Source organism: Tenrec ecaudatus, chromosome 2 (genome assembly GCF_050624435.1).
Source record: "Tenrec ecaudatus isolate mTenEca1 chromosome 2, mTenEca1.hap1, whole genome shotgun sequence".
In the NCBI taxonomy this organism is placed as follows: Eukaryota; Metazoa; Chordata; class Mammalia; order Afrosoricida; family Tenrecidae; genus Tenrec; species Tenrec ecaudatus.
Genome location: NC_134531.1, coordinates 302,652,885 through 302,672,163, shown reverse-complemented (window position 1 = coordinate 302,672,163; position 19,279 = coordinate 302,652,885). Strand labels below are relative to the sequence as shown.

Sequence of the window (19,279 nt, the reverse complement as noted above, 5' to 3'; positions counted from 1 at the left end):
GTGAGACCCAGGTAATATGGCAGGGGCCAGACTAAACTCAGGGATACATATGGTAGCCCACTAAAAAGGGGTGGGAGGGGAGACATGTGTAACACTCGTAAAGGACAATTAATAGACCTTGAACTATTTATAGGGGTTTTGTGTTGTTGTTGCTGCTGCTGCTGCTGCTGCAGTAGCTATTGTTTTATATTCTGTTGTGCTCGGTCTTGTGTCGGTACATATTTTTGTCGCTGCATGTCTATCTGGAAGGGACAGGTAGGACAAACAAGCCAGAGAGAGAACAACAGGATGACAATTCCAGGGGGGGTGTCATGGGAGGGAGGTAGGCGGGTGAAAGGAAGTGGGTGCTAACAAATCCAGGGACAAGGGAACAAGTGAACAAACATTGAGGACGAGGAAGGTATAGGAGGTCTGGCAGGGCTGGATCAAGGACAATGTAGCTGAGAGGAATTCCTGAAACCCAAATGAAGGCTGAACATGATAGTGGGACAAGAAGAAAGGAAAAAGAAATAGAGGAAAGAACTAGGAGGCAAAGGGCATTTATAGAGATCTAAATACAAGCATATATATACGTAAATATATTTATATGTGACAAGGGGGAAATATATCTATGTACATCTATTTATAGGTGTAGAATTAAGAACACAGATGAACAGTGGGCCCCTACTCAAGTACTCCCTCAACAAAATTATTGTTTTTGGTTAAAAAAAAACAACACTTTGTTCTAATAATTTGGCAGTCTGAGATGCGCACCTTCCCAACACAATCGCTGAAGACAAAGCGGGTGCATAAGCAAATGTGGTGAAGAAAGCTCATTATGCCTGGCTATCAAAAGATCTAGAGTCTGGGGTCTTAAAGGTTTGAAGGTAAACAAGCGGCCATCTAGCTGAGAAGCAATAAAGTCCACATGGAAGAAGCCTACCAGCCTGTGTGATCATAAGGTGTTGAAGGGATCAGGTATCAGGCATCAAAGAACAAAAAAATCATATCATTGTGAATGAGGGGGAGTGTCAAGTGGGGACCCAAAGCTCATCTGTAGGCAACTGGACACCCCCTTACAGAAGGGATGCGGGAGGAGATGAGCCAGTCAGGATGCAGTGTAGCAACGATGAAACATACAACTTTCCTCTAGTTCTTTTTTTTTTTAACATTTTATTAGGGGCTCATACAATTCTTATCACAATCCATACATATACATACATCAATTGTACAAAGCACATCCATACATTCTTTGTCTCTCCTCTAGTTCTTAAATGCTTTCCCCTCCCCACCTCACACACACTATCATGATCCCAATTCTACCTTACAAATCTGACTAGACCAGAGAATGTACACTGGTACAGATAGGAACTGGAAACACAGGGAATCAGGACAAATGAACCCTTCAGGACCAGTGGTGAGAATGGTGGTACCAGTGGTGAGAATGGCAGTACCAGGAGGGTGGAGGGAAGGTGAGGGAGAAAGGGGGAACAGATTACAAGGAACTATGTGTAATCTCCTCTCTGGGGAACAGACAGCAAAGAAGTAGGTGAAGGGAGACGTGGACGATATATGACAAAATAATAATCATTTATAAATTATCAAGGGTTATTGGGGGAGGAGGGAGGGAGGCAGGATAAATGAGGAGCTGATACCAAGGGCTCAAGTAGAAAGCAAATGTTCTGAGAATGATGATGGCAACAAATGTACATATGCTCTTGACACAATGGATGGATGTGTGGATTGTGATAAGCATTGTACGAGCCCCCATTAAAATGATTTAATAAGAAAGAAATGACAATATGTATTAATGGATAAATGAACTTGAGGCTGGCTTCCTAAATGTTCATTACTAGATTAAATCCAAGAAACAAATATTTCAAAGAGCTTAGATTGAAAAGAAGGTTTTTTTAAAGTAAACGGAATGGGGCCTGCGGAAGGAGAAGGGAGTTCTACTGCCTTTATGTGATAATAAAGTGGACAGAAAGCCTCCAGTGTTGTGTCTGCTATGGTTGTTAATGTCTTAACCGTATTGAGGCGGACACTTTCTTTTCTACTCGTGGTCAGAATACAAGTGAAGAAGGGACTGGGAGTGTTGGAGGGTCAGGGGGCTACGCAACGGAACAGAGCGATAAGAATGAAGAGGAAATATCATTCCGAGTTATTTCTGTTCCATCAGGCTTAAAATCAGGCTTCATTAGAATCCTTCTAATTTTCAGCTGCTATATGGTTAGTCTTCCTTCTCTCTCTTCTACATACACGGATCTATATGCTCTGTAGCCTACACTTTCCTTCAATTTGATTCTTGAAATGAAAGTCTATCCTCTGTACTTATTAAAAGTAATACATAGTCTTGGCTATTTAAAAAAACAACTCCTTTTTTTATAACTCTGAAAGAACTGAGTGGTCATTCATAGCTTAATTATCACCATAAAGTTTGACCTCTAAAAAAGATTTCTACCATGTGTGGAATTTGGCAATAGCGACTTCGTTGAACCAGTGCGGAAGGCTTAGCTTTTCTGAAGCAACATCTGGAAGCCACGAGCTGACAGCTTTGAGTAATGCTCTGGGATGGCGCAAGCAAAGATTGAAAAGGGGGACATCTCGAGAAACTCGTGATGCCAAAGTACGCAGGTGGAAGTCCACACGAGAGAAGCTGGGGGACCTGGTTCTGGTTAGAAAACATCGAAACACACTTACCTGAACCGACAGTGTGCTTGCCTGCAGACTTGAACTCGTAGCATTCCAAACTGGGTCTTCCATTGGAGGAAGCAAAAGTCCTCTCACTAAGGAAAGAACCATATTTAAGAACATTGCTAGTTGAGACACTAGAGTTACATAGATAATTAAAATCCGAATTATTTCTCTTAACAGTTTGCATTTTAGAAACACAGAAGAAGTGGGAGGGGGGCTTAAAAGTGCTTGCTACTTGGAAACCCATAAGTAGACAATTGGACATCCCTCTACAGAAGGGTCACAATGAAGAAATGAGCCAGTCAGGGAGCAGTATAGCACCAATGAAACATACACCTTTCCTCTAATTCTTTCATGTTTCCCCCAAAATATCATGACCCCAAATCTACCTTACAAATCCAGCTAGACAGAGCATGTGCACAGGTAGGGATAAGAGCTTGAGACACAGGGAATCCAGGCAGATAAACCCTTCAGGGCCAATAATGAGAGTAGCAATACCAGGAGGGTAAGAAGAAGGTACAGGGGAGAAAAAGGGAACAGATCACAATGATCTACATATAACCCCCTCCCTTGGGGATGGACAACAGAAAAGTGGGTAAAAGGAGATACTGGTCAGCGTAAGACATGAACAAATAATAATTCATAAATTATCAAGGGTTCATAAGGGAGGGATGGTGGAAGAGGGAGGGGGAAACTGAGGGGCTGATGTCAAGGGCTCAAGTAGAACAAATGTTTTAAAAATGTACAAATGTGCTTGATACAATGGATACATAAATGCACTGTGATTAGAGCTGTATAAGTCCCCAATAAATGATTTTTAAATGCTTGCTACTTCATTCAGATAGTCTACTTTTATTAATGAAATTGTCTTAACTGCAAGAATTGAACATAAAATAAAATTTTTCCCACTTATATTTACAATACTCTTACTTTTTCCTGTCCATTCTAATATCAGTTTTTACTCTTTCCACTATTTATAAGAAGTTATTTTTAACACTGACTTTTTTCATTCTAAGTAAAAATGTTAAATGGAAATTCAAGCCATTTGATAAATATAAAAATCAAGATAATTCCCTTTTGGGCAGAAAGTGATTTTGAAAAATGGACTATGATACTATTATATATTGCTAGGCAATATTAAAATGCAATAAAAGAAAAAGAAGTAATTGTATTATTTAACTGAACAACGATTTATTGAACCTTTACTAGTTAGGGAAGAGCCATAAATACAAATTCTAAAATTGCATGATGTGGGCGGAGGCCAGACCTCTCACAGGTATCCTCCCTGAGGGCCTGTGAGTTGCCAGACTGCAGGGGTGGGGCACTCCCTGCTGTTAAAGACAATGGATGCCTGCAGACATCTATTTGGTTCCAGTAGGTGGGGTTTACACCCTACTGACAATGGTTCCTATGGAGATCTAGAGAATAGGTCAAAGTTAAGCCTCCATCCTAAACATAGGATCCGCCCATCTTGTCACATGTATAACCCCAATCCCTCCCCTTCCTATTGCGTGTATGTCCCTAGACCACCCCCCTCTCCTTACTGTATTATCCATAGGACAGCGCGTTCCAGTGACATATGTCCTCACCTGTAATTAGGGGGCTTGCACGTCCCAGAGAATATTAAAGGCCTGGGCTAGCATTAAAGATCTCTCTCTCTCTCCCTCCACGTGGACCATCAGCGGGGCTGAGGTGAGCATGCTACTATGAATCATGAATGACTCCATTCGTTTCAATACTTCACTTCTATCTCTCATGCTCTCTATGACTTTACTATGATCTTTACTTATTATCGCTGTACAATTGTGCCTACCGGATCCGTAACGATGTGTTAGGGGCTGGATTTCCGTGACACACACGTGCCCACACACACCTGCCGACGTACCCACGCACACCTGCGCACGTGACCATGCCCACCTGCGCACGTGACCACGAACACCTGCGCACTGGACCACGTGACCACACCCACCTGAGCATCTGATGAAACCCACCAGCGCACATGAGCACAGCAACCGCACGTGGCCACGCCCACCAACGCACGTGACCACGCCAAACTACTCACGTGACCACGCCCGCCTCCGCACGTGACCACGCCCACCTGCGCACGTGGCCACGCCAACCTGCGCAGGTGACTACGGGCACCTGCGCACGTGACCACGCCTACCTGCGCACGTGACTGCGTTCCTGCGCACGTGACCACGCCAAACTGCACAAGTGACTACGGGCACCCGCACACGTGACCACGCCCACCTGTGCACGTGACCAGGTCAAACTGCGCATGTGACTGCGCATCTGAGCGCGTGACCACGCCCACCTACGCACGTGACCGCCAACCAGTGCACGTGACCACACCCACGTGTGCAGGTTGGCGTGGCTTACGTGGCCACGCCAACCTGCGCACGTGACCATATCCACCTGCTCACGTGACTACGCCAAACTGCGCACGTCACTACGGGCACCTGCGCACGTTACCATGCTCGCCGTGACCACGCCCACCTGCGCGCGTGACCACGCCCATCCGCGCACGTGACCCGACACTTGCGCGCGTGACCATGCCAACATCCGCACGTGACCACACCAACCAGTGCACATGACCACGTCTACCACCCATGCACGTGACCATGCCAACCTCCGCACGTGACCACACTCACCTGTGCACGTGACCACACCAACCTGTACACGTGCCTACACGCACCTGCACACGTGCCCACAAACACCTGCACATGTGCACACATGTGGGGGGAGGTCAGACGCTCACAGACATCCTCACAGAGGGCAAGCATTTGCCAGACTATATGGCAGGCCCCACTCCCTGCTGTTAAAGACATTGGACCCCTGCAGTCACCTATTTGGTTCCAGTAGGCGGTTTACACCCTACTGATAATGGTTCCTATGGAGATCTAGAGAACAGGTCAAAGTTAAGCCGCCATGCTAAACCTAGGATCCGCCCATCTTGTCACATGTATAACCCCAATCCTACCCTCCCCATTGTGTATATTCCCTAGACCACCCCCTCATTACTGTACTACCCATAGGACAGCCCATTCCAATGACGTGGGTCCTCACCTGTAATTAGGGGGCTTGCACGTCCCAGAGAATATAAAAGGCCTGGGCTAGCATTAAAGATCTCTCTCTCTCTCTCTCTCTCTCTCTCTCTCTCCCTCCACGTGGACCATCAGCGGGGCTTGAGGTGAGCATGCTACCATGAATCGTGAATGACTCCATTCATTTCAATACTTCACTTCTCTCATGCTCTCTATATAACTATACTATGATCTTTACTTATTATCGCTGTACAATTGCGCCTACCGGACCCTTAACGATATGTTAGGGACTGGCTTCCCCTGACATATGGCGTCCATTACGTGGGGTCTTGTAGGAAAAGAACTCTTTTGAGTCATATCCCGTGTAACAATTGTACGGCCTCATTGGACAGTGAGGGTGAATTGGGACATTTTTTAAATTTATTTTTAAGGGTGTTTTTTAGTCCGAGTGAGATATGGGTGAGGCAAAGAGCAAAGATACAGAGTATGGTATCACTCTTTGCCACCTCTTGAAGAAACAAAATGTAGTGGTAATGAATAAGAGAAAGAGTTTCTTCAAGAGGTAAAGAAATGTAACCAAAAGAAGAAGGAGGAGGAGGAGGAGGAGGAGGAGGAGGAGGAGGAGGAGGAGGAGGTTAATACTTCTTTTCCCGAGTCAGGAACCTTTGATATGAAGATCTGGGAAAAGGTAGCCATTAACTTAAGAAAGTCTCACAGGGAAGGACAGAACATACCCATGGAGATCTGGGATCTGTGGGTGCAGATTAAAGCAGTGTTGGAGCCGCTGCAAGGTGAGAGAACGAAAGATCAAGACCAGCAGAGTAGTGAGAAACCTCTAAGCCACGCAGACTTAAATCAGGCGAGAAGCAGGCAGAATGAGTTTCAGGCAGATGAGAAGATTTTAGGTGTAGCTGGGAAAATGAAGTTTGAATCAGGAGACAGCAGAGTAGAACTATCTGCCCCACCAGAGTATAGCACACGGAATCACAATACTATCAAGCAAGCCAGTGTTGGAGGAGAAGAGATTAGATCCAAAGGAATGCACACAGAGAAATTTAACCTAGCAAGTGAGGCTGGGAAAGTGAGAGGCAAAGAGTCAGGGAGTAGGAAAGCACCTTTACTCTCACGGGTGGAGAATAAAGAGTGTAGCTCAAGAAGCAGACTTAGAATTCAGAATGGCTTATCCTGCTAGAATTATAGACAGGGAGCCTCACGAGCGGCACCCCGAAGGGAATCAAGAAAGGCAATATACTGCCTTTCCCTTGAAGCTACTGAAAGATCTCAAGCAAGCCGTATCTAGTTATGGCCCAGATTCACCATTTGTAATTGGTAAGGTCAAGAATATGGCAGATGTGGAACACTGGATCCAGGCAGACTGGAAAGCTTTGACGAAAGTGTGCCTTTCCTCTTCAGAATCCTTGCAATATCAAATGCTGCGGAAGGAAGCAGCCCTTGCACGAGCACGCAAGAATGCTGAGGATGGGATAGATATAGGGATTCACCATTTGCTAGGAGATGAGAATTATATCACGATTGAGGCACAATTAAACTTTGATGAGCAGACTTTTGCTCAAGTTAGAGAAGTCTGTCTAAGGCCTGGGAGAAATTAATACCATCAGAAAGCAGACGGCCCAGTTACGCCACAGTAAAGCAAAGAATGATGAGCCTTACATAGATTTTATATCCAGGTTGCAGGGTGCTGTCCACAAGAATGTAACAGACAAAGGGGCAGCGGATAATCTTATTCTTACATTAGCGTTGGAGAACTCGAATACATCGTGCCAGGCTGCCATACGCCCTTTCAAAGAACAGAGCACGCTGTTAGATTATATCAGGCTTTGCAAAGACGTGGGGACAGATGAGCACAGAGCCAACCTCATGGCTGCCGCTTTGGCAAGTTACACCAGACCTAAAGGGAGACACTTTTCATGTGGAGCAGAGGGACATTACCAGAGAGACTGCAGGCGGATATCGCAAAAGAACAGGACAATTCATAGTGGAAAAGATCCAGGGAGAGAGTCCGAGGCAACTGGACTCTGCCCCTGCTGCGAGAGAGGTAGTCACTGGGCAGAGGGTGGTCATTCAAAGTGTAGCAATTGAGGCCATGTACCTGGAAGTAACGCCAAGCCAAGAAACGGGCAGCGGGGCGTGCTCCCAGCCCCTTTGAACCGGAGCGCAGGTAATAGAGGAAGGAGCTGGATACAGACCCCACCCAGCAGAACATGGGAGGCAAGGTGTCTGCCGGCCAGAGCAAAGATCCTAAAGAGAAACTGCAGGCATCCCCCAACCTCACAGCAGGAGACCAGACCTAGCCAAACTTGCAGAACCCCAGCCCCTGTTCTGGCTGCTATAACCTTGATTAACCAAGAGAAGGCTCAGGAGCCCCCACAGCAGTTTGCTGATGCTAAAGAACAGGAGCCCCTTATTGAAAGAGTAATACCGTTTTTGTCAGGAAGTTTTAACCTGACTACTCAAGAAATTCAAATTGATACTGGAGTCGATCAGAGTTGTGAAGTAAAGCCAAAAGCTGTGATTCTATCAGAAATTGTTAAGAGCAGTAATTGGGGTTCGCTACCTAAAAGAACTATAGGATGTCGATTAGGAAAGTCTAATGTAAATCCTCAAGGTGTTCTGACTGTTGCTGGAATTATTGAACGAGATTATGAATGCGTTAAGGCAGTGGTGAATTCTGATATATCATGGTTTATAAAAGAAGATCGCTTAAGCCAATTTTGGCTTCCTTGCTTTCCTAGAGTAAAATTGTATGTCTATCAGGAAAGAGTACTTGAGAAGTCTGACCACCCTTTAAATCAAGGAGTCCTTTGGAATGCTGTTGTGGGGAAACAACAGCGCTTACCCCCCCACCCCACCCCACCCCCACGGAATTAGAGATTGAAGGGAAAATGGTTTTAAACTTTGGATACAGGGTCGGGCATTCAGGAGGGCCTAAGACCCTCCCATGAACTTCCTCTACATCCAGCATGGAAGGAGTGAGTGAAGTTAACCAAGAGAGACAATTGCAAGATTGTAAAATCATACAGTGTAAGAAGCCTGAAGGGCAAAGCAGCTTAATTGAGTCTACAACCTTATTGGTAAACTTGGAGAGAGAAAAAAAATGTCTGGTAAGTTACTTAAAGAACAGCTGAACAAAATTTCTTAAGAATTTTTTTAGTCTTTCAAAGTATGGTAAGAAGTTCTCTCAATTTAGCTCTCTTAATTCTCTGAGAGCTGAAAGCCAAAATTCACTTAACAATGGAGGCTATCTAACAAGTAGTTTCACTGGTTCAAGACCTAGCCAGGTAACTGAGACTGCTAGCAATATTTTAATATTTACATTGTTAAAACAGAAGGGGGAAAAGAGGAATCTCATGTGTGACAAACTTCATTTAGTGATATTAACCAAAAAATTTTTCTCCTTACTAAAAGTGCGTAACAAAATGAGGGCAGATAAACACATTTTCAATTCTACAGAGAAAATTAATCCTAAGAAATCCGAAGACGATGGAAACCGCGTTTGGGATCCAGGTCCATTCACCTGGAGAAAAGGCTATGCAATTATGTTTTTGCAGAAGAAAGCTGTGGGCCTCTCCTTAGAAGGACGCAACCATGTTTGGAGAAAGATGGACAGGGAAGAGATGGAGAAGCCACCCACTATTCATCATAATTCCTTTTTCAGGTTAATGACACCCCGAAGAGAGGGCTATTTGTTTATATTTTCACAGGCAAAGGAGATAGATGGATTTCTCTTCTGCCAGCAAGGCCCAGAAGAAAGGAGAGAAGCTGATATGTGACGCGACCCTGTCCTGTTGCGGAAGTTATCCAAAACGTCAAGGAGACCTGGCAGATTCCTGAGAATGGCAATTGCTGACTGCTGAGATATTTCTTCCATGGCTGACGCTGTCTATAGGAGACCCTGGTACACTATCAAAACTGAACATTTCATGCAGAAGTGGCAGGTGGACTCACATCAGCTCTGGGCCACTCAGGCAAAGGTGGACGAGGAACTGGGGGGCAAAGAGGGGGAAGTAGCGGAGCTGCAGCAAACTGTTCAGTGGTTGGGAGATCAAATTATGGATTTGTAACATCAATTAATGCTGAAATGTGATTAGAATGTATCTGATTGTTGTATAACCCCTTACCCATATAATAAGACATTGCATGATTGGGATTTGATTAGGAAACATGTGCAAGCGTTTAAGGGAAACATTTCATTAGATGTTGATCAGCTTAAAAAGGATATTTTCTATACATTCAAAGACAGGCTTGAGGCATCTCCTGGCTCTGACATAATTAAGCAATTGGTGAAGGACATGGAAGAATTGGACCCTCGTGCTTGGGTTCAACGTATTTCTCATAGCCTGGGTTCCAGCCTAACAGTGCTGCTCATTATCACAATTTTCGTCCTGGCTATCACGTGTTGCTTCTATAGGAAGCTAAGGCGTATGAAGGAGAATCACACGGCCTCTATGGCACTTTTGAAGTTCGCGCATGAGGCAAATACCGTGAGGAGCAGAGAACGGGAAGAGAGTGTTTAAGGATGAATCCTTCATTGTCTCGCAAAGGAGCCTGGAAGGCTAGGTTTCTAGTGGCGGGAGTGGGGGACCTCCACCCTTGTGAGTAATAGGTAAGTCCTAATCACATTCTCATGACATTGTTCCTCACATTATCCTCCTTAATGGTGCTGCTCTGAGGTCGTCTCTTACAAGCACATAGCTGGTTGCTGTGTGGCCGGCGGCTTTAACTATAGAAGCAGACATTCCTATTTGGCTCTATTTCTTCCCACCGCGGCATCCAGCCACTCTCATACCTTCCTCCAATAGCGGATGGACATACAGGGACTTTATCCTCCATGCCTGCATTCAAAATGTTTCTACCAAGCCTGAATTTTTGGCTATATTAATTGGATCATGGAGTTTTGTCTAGACAGCCTTCAATGTATAGAAAATAACCATGTTGCCCATGGAGCTCTTGAATTTTATATATAAAGTAAAAGGGGGACTTGTGGGGGGAGGTCAGACATCCTCCCAGACATCCTCCCAGTGAGCGCTCAATTGCCAGACTATTTGGCAGGCCCCACTCCCTGCTGTTAAAGACAATGGACGCCTGCAGACATCTATTTGGTTCCAGTAGGTGGGGTTACACACTACTGACAATGATTCCTATGGAGATCTAGGGAATAGGTCAAAGTTAAGCCTCCATCCTAAACATAGGATCCGCCCATCTTGTCACATGTATAACCCCAATCCCTCCCCTTCCTATTGCGTGTATGTCCCTAGACCACTCCCCTCTCCTTACTGTATTATCCATAGGACAGCCCGTTCCAGTGACATATGTCCTCACCTGTAATTAGGGGGCTTGCACGTCCCCAGAGAATATAAAAGGCCTGGGCTAGCATTAAAGATCTCTCTCTCCCCCCGCCCCTCCCCCCACGTGGACCATCGAGTGGAGCAGAGGTGAGTATGCACCATGAATCGTGATTGAGTCCATTTATTTCAGGACTTCACTTCTATCTCTCATGCTCTCTATAACTTTACTAGGATCTTTACCTATTATCACTGTACAGTTGCGCCTACCGGACCCACAACGGTGTGCTAGGGGCTAGCTTTCTGTGACAGCATGGGGAGAATACACACAACACATGGAAACAAACAAAGAAGCAAGTGGTTTTTGCCTGGAGCGAAGAAGGAGTCCTTGAGAAATAAAAAGAAGAGATAGTCGGGAGGGCAGTTTGGGATGTGTCTGACCAGAACCAGAGGTAGAACCTTTCTTTGTTCACCTGTTTGCATTGGCCCGACATATAGAGACCCCTTAGGAAGACAGAAACTCCAGTTGGTTTTAAATAGTTTCTAAACCTCTTTCCAACCGTATGAATAATTAATTACCTCGTCTTCCATGGAAAATAAACTCCACAAGATCAAGGGTGATCAGATCTTTTGAGAGGTTGAGCATGTAACTGAGAAAGCTGCAGCCCTTCCAAATTCTGGTTTGGCATAGGAATGGCCATTAGAAACAAAATGGAACCAAACAAAAATCCATCTAGTGAAGGCCCGGTGGACACCATGCTCTTCCACTGCTGAGAGTTATGGGAAACAGAAGGATTTCTCCCAAGCTGTCTCCCCCAAATATATGCCAAACTTAGCTGCTTGCGAATGACTATACACTTGGAGGTCATCAGGAGTAGCCATCTAGAGCAAGCAGACACCACTGTTTCTCCCACAACAAGTAGGGCCCACTCCCGTCTGATAAGGATAGTCGTTGTCTGTTTCCTTGTAGGAGACACCAGAGAGGTCAAACCCACCCAAAGATGACCAAGGTTAGGCTGCCATCATGAATCTAGGGTCTGCCCATCTGCCACATGTATACCCCTAGACCTTCCCATTCCTATAGGCACACCCCTAGCTCATCCCCTTCCTGTTACACTTATGCCCATTATACATCCACTTCCTGCAATGTGTAGGCCTATTGTACTGCCCCTTCCTGTGATGTGTGTTTACCTGTAATCATGCCCCCCTAATGAGATATAACCCTTGGTTAGCAATAAAGTGGGGGCTCTCCTGCTCTTGCTCCCGAGGCTCTCTCCTGCTCTTGTGGCCGGGCTCGCCCCACAAGGACCACCAAGCGGGGCTGAGGTGAGCATGCTACCATGAATTGTGTCTGACTCCATTATTCCAATCTCTCCTCTACCTCTCATGCTCTCTATGACTTTACTATCATCTTTACTTATTATTGCTGTACAATTGTGCCTACTGGACCTGGGAATGTCAAATTGTCTACAGATGGGCTTTGGGGCTCCACTCCATGCCCCCCAAATCCCATTCACCTTGGGTATGGTTTGATTCTAGGTCTTAGATGCCTGATACCTGATCCCATTACCACCTCATGATCACAAGGGCTGGTGTGCTTCTTCCATGTGGACTTTTGTTGCTTCTAAGCTAGATGGCCTCTTGTTTGTCTTCAAGCCTTCAAGACCCCAGGCACTATATCATTTGATAGCTGGGCACCATCAGCTTTCTTCACCACATTTGCTTATGCACCCATTTTGTCTTCAGCAATCATGTCATGAAGGTGAGCATCACAGAATGCCGGATTGTTAGAACAACGTGTCCTTGAGTTGAGGGAGTACTGCCTCGTCTCTTTGTATTGTTTTAACTGGCCCAAGTATTCCAACAAGATTCAACAAAGAAATGGGAGCCTGTGAGAAAGTGAGCCCAGGGTATCTACCCGAAGCCTAATATTTTAGACCTGGTAGTTTTACACCACTCTTGTCCACTGAAGAGAGAGTCTCTCCTTTCTAAAGCCCTATGTAATCCATATAATCCACTTTGTGGCCCTATCTGAGGATCCACCACTACTGCCCACTACCATCCAGTTAATTCCAACACATAGTGTCACGTGACAGGATCCAAACTAATTAAAACTAATTTAAAGTATCAGTCCAGGGTCTCAAAATAAGAATAAATCTTATTTGGGGAAGGGAAAATCATATTACACACCGGAATTTATGATTTTCCTCTCTCCCTTTCTTTAGCTCTTTCTCTTTCTTTCAGACACATATAGCATAATACACATGTGTGTGCGCACGCACACACACACGCACACACGAAAAATTACCCAGAAAAACTTTCCTTTCTCTCCTTTTAAAAAGTCTCTCCCAAACCCAGCCTCAAAATTCTTAATTTCCTCCCTGAGTGCTGCTCTAAGTTTTCCAATTGATTCCACAGTCTTCCCCTAGTGATACTTTTGAATCCCTTTTCTCTTTGACATCTGGCACTTCTCCCATGCTCTGTCGCCACAGTGAAATCTATTTTATTGGCCATTTTTTAAAGCTGCACTACCAATATGTGAAAAAAAAATCATTGAGATTTTTTTTTCATGGAATAACCATAAGAGCACAGAATGTCTTGGAGGAGCTAAGCTCAGAATTACCACACTCTTTGCAAGTATTAGTCCTTTTTTTAGACTGGATTACTCTTTCCACTAAGTGGTTACTCTCCCCTGGATGACCCCCAGAACCACCTATTCATTTCAGATCCTAACAAGAGCTCCATCATTATCTGCACTCAATCTGAGTAGGAGATGTCCTGGGCTTCTGCCTGGCACAAAGCACGAAGTCTTCTTTGATGAAGATCTGCCATCAGTCATCCTGCTCCTTCTCATCTGCTGACTTTAAATCCTTTACCAGCTGACTCCTTGATGACGGATCAATGGCGTGGCTGTCCAGCCAGCACCATAACCTGCCTCAATATCTCTCTTTCTAATACTTGGTTCCTAATTCTCTAAATCAAACCAAAATCCATTGTCATTCTAATTGATTCTATCTCCCAGCAAGCCTTGCTTTCGTGTAATATAGACTCAGACTGCCTCATCGGGCTTCCAAGGCCGTGAAGCTTTATGGAATCAAGTGGCCATCCCTCTCTCCAGGAGACAGACTGGTGGTTCTTGACCACTGCCCGTTTGGTGAGCAGCCGAGCATCGCCACTGTGCTACCAGTGTCTCTGTCTCTGACCTCCTCCTCTCATGTCTCTGAACTCTTTCTCAAGGTCGTACTACCTCTCCACTTCCCCCACTCTTGGTGGCCTCTGTCTACAAATAGTAAGGAAGACTGATAGCACGGTGGGTTAAGTATTGGCCTGCTAACCAAAAGGTCAACCGTGTGGATCCAGACACTCGTGGTAAAAAGGGTCCAGGTGCTGAAGATTTAGAAGCACAGAAACCCCGTGGTGCTGTGAATCAGATGCAACTCAGTGGAAGTGGGTTTGGTTTGAGGTTTTTGATCGACAAAAGTTCCAGAGATCACTTGGTTAAATTATGCAAAACTAGCTGCAGAGCTAAAGGTCCGTTCACATGAAGATGTCCGTCTCATGCAGACGACAGAATGCTCAGAACCACATATTGATTTCGCTGGAGCTTACCAAACTCACCTGTGATAAGTCGAAGTGAAGCGGGATCTGGATTCAAGGAAGAGTTCCCAAGCAAAAAGCTCTGGTGCAGGGTCTCGGCAATATAATCTCTGAAGTTGCTAATTGTGTAAACAGCAGTGGGCTTATCATCCAATTCCGTAAGGCCATGGTTTTCCACTTTGTTGGAATGAAGGCTGATTAGGTCCCAGCTGGTATTGCTGATGGCCTCACCATTGAAAGTCACTGCGTAATGAACATCTACGCCACTGCGGATGAGAAGAAAGAACAAGTTAGGGAGGGCCTGCTCAGGTCCTTCTATTGTTGTTAGCTGCTTTCATGCAAGAATTCTATCGGGGAACTATCGCTCTCCCCAAGCTTTGAGCCCATGGAGCACTAACATGAGGCAGATGTGGGGAGAGGGTTCTCAAAAATGCACGGAACCCATCGTCACTCTCTACAGACTACACATCCTTCTGTCATTCTCTCTTCCTTCCCAGGGAACAGTTCTAAGAACAGTCACAGTTCAAACAACTGAGAAAGCGTTATAAAAAAAAAACTACAGAGACCATCCCTGTGAAATTGTCTAAGCAACTCCCTCCTCCATTGTCAGGGATTGAATTGTGTCCCTCTGTCCCCAAAATATGTGTCAGCTTGGCTCAGGCTTGATTCTCAGTATTATATTGTTTTTCTGAAATTATCATCTTCCATTTTATTTTATGTGTGGTAAGGCGTAACATCTATATGTTAATGAGGCAGCATCAGATTGGATTGCTCCTCTTATAAGTCTTACAAGAGGGTGTGACTCAGCCTGCTATGAGTTGAGTCACCACCTTGCTCAAGTTGTCCCTTCTTAAGTCACGCCTTTTATAAGAGATGAAAAGAAAAAGACGGCAGCAGAGAAGAAGGGCCTCGCTGCATGCAAGAAAGAAGAGCCAGGAGCAGTGTACAGCCTTGTGCCCCGGGGTCCCAGCGCCGAGCCTATCCTAGACTCAGGAGAAGAATGATGCCAAAACACATGGACATCTCCAAGGGACACCACACCCACCGGTGTTGAAAGACAAGGACCTTTTCCCAGAAATAACGTAGAAAGAAAGTCTCCCTCAGAGCAGACATTCTGAATCCAGACTTTTGCCTCACCTGGGACAGAATACAGTTCTGTCTGCTAAAGCCAGCCACGTGAGAGCTTTCTGTGAGAGCAACGCTCGATAACGGAGATACCCAGATTTGTAACTCTTCTTTCCTCCTCCAAAACCCACTCCCCTCTCTCTTCACAACCGCTTGCTCCTTTCACTGTGAGCATTCTCTCGTTTAAAAAAGAAAAGGCTCTAGTTAACCTAACTTCTTTACAAAATGGAAAACCCTCATCTTTTTTTATCATCGTCACATGAAGTGTATAATTATGAGAATAAAGTAAAAGATTTTGTGATTCTGTAAAGATACCAGACCAGAGTATTTTCTAACGTAGCAGTTGTCCGGGACTCTCGGGGGTGCACTTTTGTTTATAGAAACCCAGACCATTTCTAGCACCGTGAAATCGGGCTGTGGTGATTCTGCGATACAACAGCTGACTTCCATGCAGGAGGCGTACGACTGATTCCCGGACAACCTGCCTCAGTGGCGGCCACGCTCACCCTCCAGCCAGTGGCGACGTGCGTGTTGTCATGACGCTGCCGCATTCCGTGGATCTTCTAGACCAATATAGCTAGAACGAGGGCTGATCTTTTGTGAACGCTGACAATTTGCCAGACTTTTTGCATTTAACATAAGTTTCACCCAAGTCGTTTAATTTCATTAGAAAGCCATTTACTTTTACTGTACCGGCTAAACGTGTTTCTATTACCTTAAGTTATTATTGAAGAAATCAAGCTTTGAAGACGTTAAAGACAAAAGTAAAAGTTCACAAGAAGTGATGTAGTCAAGTTACAAGCACACCTGTCTGACTCATCACCTGCCTTCTCAACTACTCTGCTACATTCCCAACGGCTTTCGGTCCACTACTCCCAGAGAAAAAGGTATGACTGGGGAATCTCAGCTCCCACGATCTCCCGTTGGTTCTCCAGCCAGCCTCGGGGACGCAACCATTCAATTCACTAACCAACCGACGACTCCGAGCTCTTTCCAGAGGATGCGGAAAAACATCCTCCCAGAGAGCAAACAATGCAGGTCGACACGAGAAGAGATTTGAACCCTTCAGACACTCAAAGGGGAAAAATGATTCCCAAATCAAAGCAGAAAAAAAATAAAGCAAAGAACTTCTTCCTCTGAACTGACTTAGAACCTTGCCTATTCCTCAATCCCAGCCTTCGTTGTGTTGTTAAAAGACAGTGCTACAATGACTGTCTCTCCGCCTCCTTTCTCCACCCGAGGTGTTGTTTGGTACCTGAGATGTACTCAAAACAAGCAAACAAACTCACTGTCATCGAGTTCCTTGACGCCAACTCCTGAAAGCCCTATGGACAGGATAGAACTGCCCCTGTGTGTTTCCCAGACGAACTCTTTCCCAGGACAGAAAGCCTCATTTCTCTCTGGAGGAGAGGCTGGTGGTTTCAAACTGCTGGCCTTGCAGTTAAGAGCCGAATGCATAGCACTATGCCACCAGGGCTCCCTTGAGAGGTACCCAGTGCCTACTAAATGGACAGGAATCTGTGCTTCTCTGAAAATACGACAACACTATAGTGTGATCAAGGTATTCCCACAGCTACAGAAAAAGCCTCACCATGAAAAGGATGCCTTCATGGTGTCTTTAAGGGGCCGGATGAGGGCTGGGAGCAACTAATTCATGCTGCTGTTTAATGGAATGATAGTGCTACTTTCCAACTCCAGTCCCGGGGCTGCTTTGTCTGACACATGCTTGCCTTACCAGGAGACCATCGATTCTCAGGGCCAAGAATGGTACTATAACTCTCCACAGACTGAATTCTGGCTCAGAATTAGAAGCACAAAGACCTGTTTGGGTCCTAGGCATCGAGTCTAGGAAGGAGAGTCACAATTTTAAAAAGCCAAGAGGCCAAGGAACTACATATAAAACAGAATAGACACTAGAAGGTAAAAACAATATCGTCTGATTGGGAAAAAATTAATTGGGCTGGCTGAATATATTCAGCAGCTCCTTGGCAACCAACAGCCACTTGTCATCATCTACCATCTCGCAGTCCAGGCTGAAACAGCTGCAAGTTAAGAAGGAATCTCTCTGCCCAACAGTTGTTTCCAGAGGCATCAAGTGTCTGGAGGTCATATGCACCTGTTCTGATTCTCTCCTCTCAAATGTCCTGGTGCACAGACATGTGCAACCAAAGCCAAACCAAACTCGCTGCCATCGAGTCAATGCTGACTCACAGTGACCCCCTGTGGATTTCTGAGGCTACAACTGTTTATGGGAGTACAAAGCCCAGTCTTTTTCCCCCAGAGCTGCTGGTGGTTTCGAACTGCCAACCATGCAGACCACAGCCCAACACGTAACCGTTAAAAGAAATAAACCAGTAGATGTTACATCTCATAAGAGCATCCAAAACAAGAATATTTCTCAGAAACTCGGGCATCCCTTTGTCTATAGTACATGATCTTCTATCATAAAGGAGGCAGGCACTGAACAAGCTAAGAGCTAGACTGGTAAAGTGTTTTTATAAGGGGAACACATGTTTTATTTACTGAAAATTGGTTTTACTAGCTTAATGTGGATACGTACAACCTAAGAGTGGTACGAAGTAAATAGAACATGCCATGTGCACATAATTGCTTAGGAATATATGTGTGTGCATGCATGCAAAAAGAGATATGTATGACAAAGCATTTGTCTCAGACTGCTTCATCTATAACTCAGTATGCAAAAAAGTTAATACTTTTTAAAAATCATTTTACTGGGGGCTCATACAACTCTTATCACAATCCATACATTTATCCATTGTGTCAAGCACATTTGTACATTCGTTGCCCTCATCATTCTAAAAATATTTACTCTCCACTTAAGCCCTTGGTATCAGCTCCTCATTTTCCCCCCTCCGTCCCCATTTCCCCTTCCCTCGTGAACCCTTGATAATTTATAAATTATTATTTTGTCATGTCTTACACTATCTGATGTCTCCCTTCACCCACTTTTCTGTTGTCCATCCCCCAGAGAGGAGGTTATATGTAGATCCTTATAATTGGTTCCCCCTTTCCACCCTCTACCTTCCCAGTATCGCCACTCTCACCACTGGTCCTGAAGGGATCATCCGCCCTGGATTCCCTGTGTTTCCAGTTCCTATCTGTACCAGGGTATGTCCTCTGGTTCATAGTCCCTGACACCACTGAACGAATTTGGAAACTGCCTAGAACAGCACTTGTATGATAAGATCAAATAGCGCCCCCAAAGAATTGCTGGCTGTGTCTCTGTGTTGTTGTGTCTGTGGTTGGGTGTCATCAAGTCATTACAGCTCATAGCAACCCCGTGTACAACCAAACCAGACATCACCTGGCCCAGCCCTTCCTGACACTGATGTCATGTTTGAGCCCCTCTAGGCAGTCACCGTGTCAATCCATCTCCCCAAGGGTCTTGCACTTTTTACTGCCCCTCCACTTTACCAAGCATGGTGTCCTTCTCCAAGGACCACATGCCCCAAGTACTTGAAACAAGCTCTTGCCATCTTTGCTTCTAAAGAGCATTCTGGCTGTGTTTCTTCCAAG

At 45.2% G+C, this 19,279-nt stretch overlaps 1 protein-coding gene across 1 annotated transcript in view; it reads right to left on the bottom strand.

Moving 5' to 3' along the window:
* The window catches only part of IMPG2 (interphotoreceptor matrix proteoglycan 2), a 113,560-nt gene that overhangs the window by 40,589 nt on the left and 53,692 nt on the right, over positions 1–19,279 (bottom strand). Inside the window, exons 11-12 of the mRNA XM_075542609.1 lie at positions 14,639–14,883; positions 2,680–2,765 (exon numbers count right to left, since the gene is read on the bottom strand). Coding sequence (XP_075398724.1) covers positions 2,680–2,765; positions 14,639–14,883 — 331 coding nt within the window. The remainder of the gene's footprint in view (positions 1–2,679; positions 2,766–14,638; positions 14,884–19,279) is intronic.